At 54.5% G+C, this 9087-nt stretch overlaps 1 protein-coding gene across 1 annotated transcript; it reads right to left on the bottom strand.

The window, feature by feature from the left end:
- Nucleotides 1–3024: 3024 nt before the first annotated feature.
- LOC122891794 (apolipoprotein L2-like) lies at nucleotides 3025–8386 on the bottom strand. The gene is given in 3 exon segments (XM_044227733.1): nucleotides 3025–4161; nucleotides 7001–7127; nucleotides 8356–8386. Coding segments are annotated over 3 exon segments (1017 nt in total). The 3' UTR covers nucleotides 3025–3302.
- Between the last annotated feature and the right edge of the window lie 701 nt (nucleotides 8387–9087).

The raw sequence follows: 9087 nt of genomic DNA, 5'->3' as shown, positions 1-9087 counted from the left end.
GTTCCTTGCAGGGCAGGGCACTGCGAAGACACTCAGAGACACTGTGGGCAACACAACCCTGATCCTAGTATCTCAAAAGACAACATGAGCCTTTGCACCTCAACAGAAATCCTTTGCTGAGCAGCCAGGCACCCGCACCCTGGGGGCGGCCCAAAGGCTCTGCCTCACCTGCCCTCCGCCTGCTCTGCTTCCTCACAAATTCCGGAAGGCATGAGCACCCCGACATCCTCCTTCCATCTGGGGTCGCCTGCTCAGGTCACATGCAGTCTTCAACCTGGGCTGAGCGGTGTCCCCCTCCCTCTCCACTGTTTTGGGGGCACAGGGGGAGGGGAGAAGCAGTCAGACAAACCCGGCTACAAATCCGGGCTGTGTCCCTGCTCCGCGTGGGACCTGGGGCTGGAACTGCAGGTTCCCCCTCATGGACAAATCGTGACAACACGCGATCCTTTCCCGACAGAGCTGTTTGGAGGGGGAGTCCACGGGCAGGGCCCCCAACCCCGAACTACCCAGGGATCGTCCTCAGAGCTAAGACACATCCAGGGGTTCGTGGCCGTGTGGACCCGGGTGTGTGTCTGGGCAATAACCACACCTCGGGGCCCAGATATATCGGGGACCTGAAGGGAACCTGAAAGTGTCCACGTCCCAGCAGCTTGTGAAGAAACAGACATGTCCAGGCCGATCCCACACACCTGCCCACCCTCTGCTGTCCTGACTCCCTCAGAGGAACAAGCCCACACCTGACATGCCGGGTCCTTCTCCCTCAGCCCTTCCTGCCACTGACACACTGTGGGACCCTCAGCAAGTGACTCCCCCCCCACTAACACCCCCCAGGGCTTGTTCCCAGCCCCTCCTCTCTGTCCCTCCCACCGCACCCCCCACCGCCATGCCTGCCTTATCCACCTCCCTGTCCCCAACACACCAGGTGCCATATGGCCGCCACTAAATGCCACCCAGGTGGCTTCCAGGCATTTGCTGATGCAGAGCCTCCTGCCAGGAGCACCTGCTTCACCACCTGGAAATAATCAAGCTCGTACCTCAGAGCCTGACTCAAGCATCACCTCCTCTGAGAAGCCCTCCAGCAGCCTCCCTGGCAGAGTCCCTGTGTCCTACTCTGATCCCACGGATTCTGGGAGAGGGGCTGAAATCCCTTTCTTAGGTACCAGTGTCCATGTCTCCCCCCGACCACATCAGATTTACTCAGGTCTCTCTAGACTTGTCCCTGATGACAGGAGCCTCAGGACGCCCGCCCTTGGTGGCCAAGTTCCCTTGCAAGGCTGCAGACACTTGTGGAAGATAGCTGAGGAAACACTGCTGTTTTCAACAGTGGACAGAGCTGGGGGAGCACCAGGAGCTGGGAGGGCCCCGACCATGCAGTCCTGTCTGGTTCCCACAGCAGCTCTGGGAGATCCGGCCCCCTGCACGGACACAGAAGCCGAAGGGGAAGGTCGGCACAGCTTGTGAGGTGTGCAGAGTCTGGACAGCAGTGGGTTTTGCACCTGCACATAGAGAAGCCAACCTGACCCTCCCATCTGGACAAGTGTCCCTGGGAGGGGAGGGACAGAGTGATAGACTGATGACCCAAGAATTGCACCCCAAGGTTTGTGATGATCACCCCATGTGTGGCCTGGGAGTTCAGCCTGAATTGGCAGATGGGGAAAGTCAGGTGAGGGGACAGGTGGTGGTGGCTTGGGTCCAGCCACTCAGGACTGGAGCCGAAAGTGAAGGCCATGCTGACACTCGGACCTCGGACATGTGGTTGAAGTTCTGTTTTGTCCACGACGCCTTCCTCGGTTACTTATTGGTCATTGTCGAGTGAACTCCCTTCCCCTGGATTGTTCTCCCTTTGCCGAGCTGGCGGTTCGCCTGCCGCCCTGATGGAAGCACCGTGAGATGTGGAGCACGACACGACATCCCTGGGAGCCGCGGCCCAAGGGTCTCGTGCCTGTGTATCATGTCCTCGAAGTGGGTGGCCTTGCCGGGCTCCAGGATCACGGCCCCGCAGGGCGGCAGCCAGGCTGGGCCTGCAGGCCCCTCAGATGAGGATTCGATGTCTCTGACCTGCAGGGACGAGTGCCGAGTCTGCCCCACCTGGAGACCAAAATGATTGAGTGACTATAAAATCGGGCTTATCTGGACCCCCAAGGATCACAAGGAAAGTCACCCAGGATGACCGCAGTTCCAGAGTCGGGGTCTTGGGCAACATCTCTGGTCAACAAGCCATGTCAGCCCTCGGGGACGGTGACCCAGGCTCAGCGGGAGAGTCCCCCTCACACCGTGGAGGAAGATGTCCGGCCGACGCCACAGCACCATCAGGCGGGGGCTGGGGACAGTCAACAGACGGGCTCACGACCAGCACCCCCACCCCGTCTCTCCATCCCGTGGGGACACGTGCTGGGCTCGGCCCTGCTGGACCTTAGGACTCATGTTTCAGAGCAGGGACCCCACCTGCCGGGTCTCTCTCTGTCTAGGGACCGGGTCGGGGGTGGCCCGAGCAGGGGCTACAAATTGGACATGGGACAGCGGGGACTTCTGAAGCCCTCAGAGTGGCTGCCAGAGACTGACACCTGAGGGGACTGCGTCCATGCTGCCGGCACCTGATCACTCATGGGACGTGGAAGGGAGCCACGGGTCAGGGTCACTTGTGACCCAGCTGCCAGCGTCACCCCGTGGACAGCCTTATTGGTCTTTGCTCAGATCCCTGGTCAAATCCTACTTCAGGAAGGCTCAGAACTAAGTATGAAGATGACAAAATCAGGGGTACCAGGGTGGCTCAGTTGGTTTGGCGTCTGCCTTCAGCTCAGGTATCATTACAGGGTCCTGGGATCGAGACCTGCATCAGGCTCCCTGCTCAGCAGCCGGCTTCTCTGTCTCCCTCTGCCTGCTGCTCTGCTGCCTTGTGCTCTGTCTCCATCTCTCTGTCAAATAAATAAAATCTTTTTTTAAAAAAAATGACAGAATCAAACATGTCGTCTTCTCACATAGTCCAACAATTCTAACTTTATTATTCCTGGCCTTCCCATTGCTTGTTCCTCCACACTCTCTTGATCTACGTCCCCTGCGTCCCCTTTAGTCCCATCCCCTGTCTGTCCCCAATTTCCATACTCCCGGTACCTTGTTCCTTCCCCTCTTTGACTCCCCCTGCGCTCCCTGCATGAACCCCTCCCTCACTGGGCTCAGCTTCAGAAATGCCAAACTCCTCAACCCCCAACACAAAAGCTTTATTTGGCACTTTTTCCCCCTCTAATAAGGCACCTCCATGTCTTTGTCCCACACATGTCCCTGCTCCCCGCCCTGCTCGGGGATCACGGAGTCGGGCCCTCCTTCAGAATTTCACAGATCTCGCTGAGCTTCTCCAGCTTGCTCTCCAACTCCCGGGCCCGCCGCCTCATGTCTTCAGCTGACTCTGCCTTTGCTTCTTTTTTCAAGTGCTCTGAGTCTTTCACGAGGTTGACCACATCCATTGCAAGGGAGAGACCAGCGGTGGCCGCACCTATGATCCGGGCTCCTTTGGTCATTGCCAGAGCAGGGCCTCCAAAAGCTTTCTGCACCTGCCGGCCCCCTAGAACTGAGATTCTCTGAGCTGTCATGAGGCACCTGGCACTGACTAGAAGGCGACGTTTGACTTTGGCTAGCTTGATGGCATGAACATTCTTTGCAATGTTCTATAGGGCTCTAAAGCATTTACCTGTTAAGGAACAAATCTGGGGCATGCGGTCATGCAGAACCATTTCAACGACCTGCCCTTTGTCAAAATCAGTTGATGTCAGGTTGGCTTGAGTTTTTGCGGACAACTCGCTTGAATCTTCCACGATGCTGGTAGACACCTGGGTCACAGTGGCTGCTGCTCCCAGCCCCCTTCCAGTTGCCAAGAGTGCCAGACTGGCCCCTGCTGTCACAGGAGCCAGACCCAGACCAAGGATGCTCAGGAGGCCAGACACAACACTAGTGGAGCCGGCTACTACGTTGGCGATGGTGCAGCCACTGGGTATCCTGTCCACCTCATCTGCGAGCTCTTGGAGCTTTCTTAGGCGCTCTTCAAGCTCCACTTTCAACTGGGGAAACTGATGCAGAAACCTCTCCCTAGCCAGCTGCTCGTCGGCCTCCAGATCCATGGCTCTTTGCAGCTTGTTCAGACCTTCACATAGGGCTTCTACCTCCTCCCTATAACAGGGAAGGTCAAGGGATTAGGAGAAGCTTATCTGGAAAACGGGCTCCATTAGATCTAACCTACATAAACCACAGAACTTTTACTGCAAACCAAATGGAAAAGAGTTTTACAAATGCAAAGAATCCTTCCTGCAATGTTGCACACATTCCGCACACGGCTCACGCTGCACAACACACCCAGTCGGGGAGTAAATAAGTCCGTGTCATCCTCAGAGGCTCTTAAATAGTGGCTTTTGGAGGAAGATGGCCTCACAGTCAAGGACAGGTCCCCACAGTCAGTACCTCAGTGTGTGCAGACTGGGAACTCTGTAGATGAAGAAAGGAAGTGCAGCTGAAGTGGGAAAATCTTCGTTCGGAGAAACCTCGTGTGTACTGAGGAATGAACATACCCACAGAGGTCTGCTCTTGCCCTGGGCACTGGGAAGGGAGCGCTAGGCCCCACCTAGGATGTCAAGGGTCCTAAAACGATACGACTGTCTTCCCTTGCCTGGGCCATTGGCCTCAGGACACCCTGACAAGATGATGGAGTCCTAGGGTCATGAGCTGTCAGTTGTAACCATGGAGGATCTAGAAACTGGCCTCCCGGGAAAGCAGAAGGCGACAGGTCAGCCATGCAGGCAGATGGATTTGAGCCCCAGTAAAACTCTGTCTTGAGATTCTGCTGAAAAATACTCTCTCCTGGAAAACATGTTACCCGGGCTCTCATGAGCCTCCTCCTGACTGCGCCTTGACCATGGTCTTCTGTGCACTGTCTTTGACAGCCTGTCATGCCCAGTCTGGACAAGAACCCTGTTGGGTCACCGTAGCAGGAATCCCCCACCATGATGTCTCCTCTTAGAGACTTCCCTTCCCCTGCCCTGCTCCTTGGCTATAAATCTCTACCGGTCTTCACTCTGTTCCAGGATGAGCCCAATCTCTCTCCCCTATGACATCACTCTTAAGTGACAAGTGTCACAGTAATTGCTTACTTGCACCCCGTGAGCACCCCTGGTGGGAACAGCTCCCCGTGCACTGTCACACACTGAATACAGGACAGTAAGGCCTCCTGAGGATGGCGGAAGCTTCGCACTGGAAACCCTCCCAGACTCTGCCCCAAGTGTCTCTCTCTATGGCTGATGGGGACCTGTATCTTCCCCTGTCACACAGTGGAACTGAGGGGACAACTCTAGGTGAGCTCTGTGAATGCTTCTGGGGAATCATCCAATCTCAGGGGCATTTGGGGACCCTCAAATATGCAGCTGGTGCCAAAAGTAAAGTCAGTCTTAGGGATTGTGTCCTCAGACTTTGCATGTTAGCTAGCTCTGGGTACTTGGAATTTAAAAAATAAGAAGACTTCAGAGCGAGAAAGGACCTTAGTAACCATTTTGCTTGGCAGCTGCTCTCTTTCTCAAGCCTGCTGTCCTCTGATGGGGCCCAGCCACTGCGCCAACTGACTGAGAGCCGGGACACCCACAACCCTGGTTCCCCTCGGACTCTCCAGCTCATGTCACCGACTCCCGAGCCACCACCAGCACCCCCGACCTCACAGGTGTCACCAGCCTAACTCACATTTTAGCTGGTACAACAAGGCCATATGCAAGATTACAACATCTCTTAAAGATGCAGGAGACTTCCCGAACCTTCTCTATGAATCACACAGCTGGAAATGACCTGCAACCTGGCAGCTAGCAGAGGAAGTACTTTCCTCTTTGGTGGGGACCTTTGAGGCTCAGAATCCCTCAAGGGTACACAATTGGCAGCTGCCCCCTGCGGAGCTGGAAGTTGTCACAAAGTCACACTGCCTCCTATTGGTCTGGAGCTTCTCTGTGTAGAAGAAAGGGGCTTCCAAATGGTAGTAAGACCCCCCAGATCCCAGGCAAGGTATGGAAGAAACACCCCCTATGGCCCCGTATGCCTGGTGGTGAGGAGATCAAAGGAGGAAGGGAAGAAATGTCCCCTGTCCCAATCACAGGACCTCTGCTAGGTCCCTGGTCTCCTCAAGTTTGTGCCCTAGGGTTTCCCTCAGTCCCAGACCCGCTGCCCAAGCCTACCTAGTCCTCCAACCTAGATGCCCCCTTGTCCATCCTGATTGTCATCTCTGGCCCTGGTCCAAGCCTCCTGGCACCTTGGACAGGATGACTACACTTGGTTCTTCAGCTTTCACCTTGAAAGTCACACAAAGGCCCTGGCCACGATCTTCTCAGATTGATTTACTGTCCCCATGGAACAAATGCCCAATCTGACACTCCCAGACACACAGACCCAGAGAGCTCCAGGGCTGGGCAGAGAGAGAGTCAGGATCCAACCAGCTCAGTCCAGTTCTACTCAAGCCTCTCCGCCTCATGGGCCCACAGGATCCTGCATGTTCATGGAACTGCTCAGATGGGGAGGGAAGGCTCTAATCCGAATCCCGAGGGCCACACACTGAAGCATCAGTGCTCTTGAGACTGGTCCCAGAGGATGCCGTGCTTGGCCCTCATCTCCAGGAAGAAGAACCTTGACCCCCTTCACGTCTCCACAAACCTCTAAAGACTTAACATTAATGGATACCAACTATGTGTCATCACTATGCTAGGGATGTTACACACATTGTCTTCATTTCCTCATGATAAAATTGAACAGATGAACAGATCAAGGCAGAGAAGGGTCAGCTTTAGGTTAAAGCCCAAGGTCACATAACCTGCCTCTGCAGGTTTTGCCTCTCCTCAATCCGAGGCCATTCACTGCCAGTGACTGTCATGGAAGACATGATCCTCATGGACTGTGGAGAAGGAACATGCTCAACCCAACCCAGGACACTGTCCCACAGAGAGCTGGGTGACCATCCTGGGGCATCTGGGTGGGGGTTGATTACCTGGACAAAGTGGCCTTAGCCATGAATCTCTTCCAAGCTTCATGGTCAGTCAGCAGGACGTGCAGCATCTCTCTGCTTACTGCATTCTGGAAAGTTTCAATGACCTCCTCGAGAAAACTTCCACTCTCTAGATGGAACGAAAAATTGAAAGTTTTTCTCTCTTATTCCTTTCTCTCTTATTCCTGCTTCACTAAGGGAGAGAAGAAACCAGGGCTTAGCTGGAGGGAAACCATAGCACTAAACTGTGCTTTTATGGACTTCTTGTTGGGACAGGAGTGTGGGGGGGTGGGGCAGGAAAATAGCTGAGACTCGGCCTAGGCAGGGGTATTGAGATCAACAGAATCAGTTCCTGCCCCATTTTCTTTTCTGATAGGCAGGGGCTTACAGCTGGGACACAGGACAAGTGCCCTAACATAGCTGTGGGAGGCTGAGGGATGCTAGGGGAGGAGAGGTTTTACGTGGAACTAAGAGGTTCCAGGACAGGGGACAGCAACAATACTTAGGGAGGACACACTGTGTAGCAGGCCCTGGCCCAAACACATAAACACATTCTTTTTTTTTTTTAAAGATTTTATTTTTTTATTTGACAGATAGATCACAAGTAGGCAGAGAGGCAGGCAGAGAGAGGAAGGGAAGCAGGCTCCCTGCTGAGCAGAGAGCCCGATGCGGGGCTCGATCCCAGGACCCTGGGACCATGACCTGAGCTGAAAGAAGAGGCTTTAACCCACTGAGCCACCCAGGTGCCCCACATAAACACATTCTATTTGATCCTCATAACCACAGAAGGAAATACTCTCATTTTAGAGGTAACATTAGGGAAGACACTCCAGATCACACAGCTGGGAGGTGGCAAAGACAAGACTGGGGACCAGGTCGTGGCCCACTGACCCTCAGACAACACTCGGGCTGGCAGCAGGGTGAGAGCTGGAGGAAATGGTCTCTCTTGTAAAGCCCCACAGTCATCCTGAGCCATGCTGGAGGCTTGGACAGGGCAAGAGGGCAGGAGCACGCTCCAAGGTTGCTGGTCTACCCCCTACCCCACCCTGCTGCAGGATCCCTTTTTTCTCCTCCTTTCTGCTGTCCCTCTCCTCCCTGTGGACTGTCCTGGCCTCACTTCTGGGTCATTGATGGATTTGATGGGCAGCAGGGGAAGGAAGGAAGGAAGTACCTCAGCCATGACCCTGAGAAGAAGACCAGTGGGAGGTGTCCCTACAGACTCCTGGGCTGGGGACTCCCCTTGACCTCTCTTGGGGACTCAAGGGAGCTCTTCAAGGGACCGATTCCTCTGTAGGTGAACTCAGCTGGAGGCAACCCCGCAATTCCAGGGATCATCCAGAGAAGTGGAAGGCGACTACCTGGGCTGAGCCCATGGGCTACCGAGGTCATAGTATCGCCATAGTTTTCCCTACCACTTGCGACCGCGTTGCAGTTAGAAGAAGCTGTCACTTCACCTCGGGGGAAGAGAGAACAAATCGTGGGGTCAAATGTGAGCCAGCGGAGGCAGCAGGCAGCAGTGAGGGGCCAGGTTTTGGGGATTCCCTCTGGGATGGCGACAAATGCCAAGATGGACTTTACCCCATGTGTTTGTCTGTGTACTGGCTTCTGCCAGCTGCTATTTAAGGAAAGTTACTCACCTCACTCCAGCTCACTCCCAAGCCCAGTCAGGGTCCTGTTGCCTGTTGGGGCCCAAGAAGAAGATCATCGGACAAGGAGACTGCCATCTGAGAAGTTACAGAAGCAATAAAACCAAACACAGAAGAAAAGATGGGAACAAATGTGCTGGAAATTCCTTGAGGTTGGGAACGTGTGTGTTTACTAAGGGTAAGAGCTAATACTGATCAAGTATTGATGACAGGCAGGCTCCTGATGTGTCCCCTCACTGAGTACCCCACTCCAGGATGTGGGGCTCCTGGGACTCCCACTAGTAAGTGGAGGAAACCATCACCTGAACTTAGGTTAGTCCAAGTTCTCACAGTAGCGCTAGAGTCAGGACGGGAACCCGAGTGTCTCTGATCCAAATTCTGTGCTCTACTCCCTTCAATCTACAAAAAGATTTATTTATGTACAGTGACCTTTGAACAATACAG

Source organism: Neovison vison, chromosome 12, assembly GCF_020171115.1.
Source record: "Neovison vison isolate M4711 chromosome 12, ASM_NN_V1, whole genome shotgun sequence".
NCBI lineage: Eukaryota > Metazoa > Chordata > Mammalia > Carnivora > Mustelidae > Neogale > Neogale vison.
This window is presented reverse-complemented; position numbering and strand designations above follow the sequence as displayed.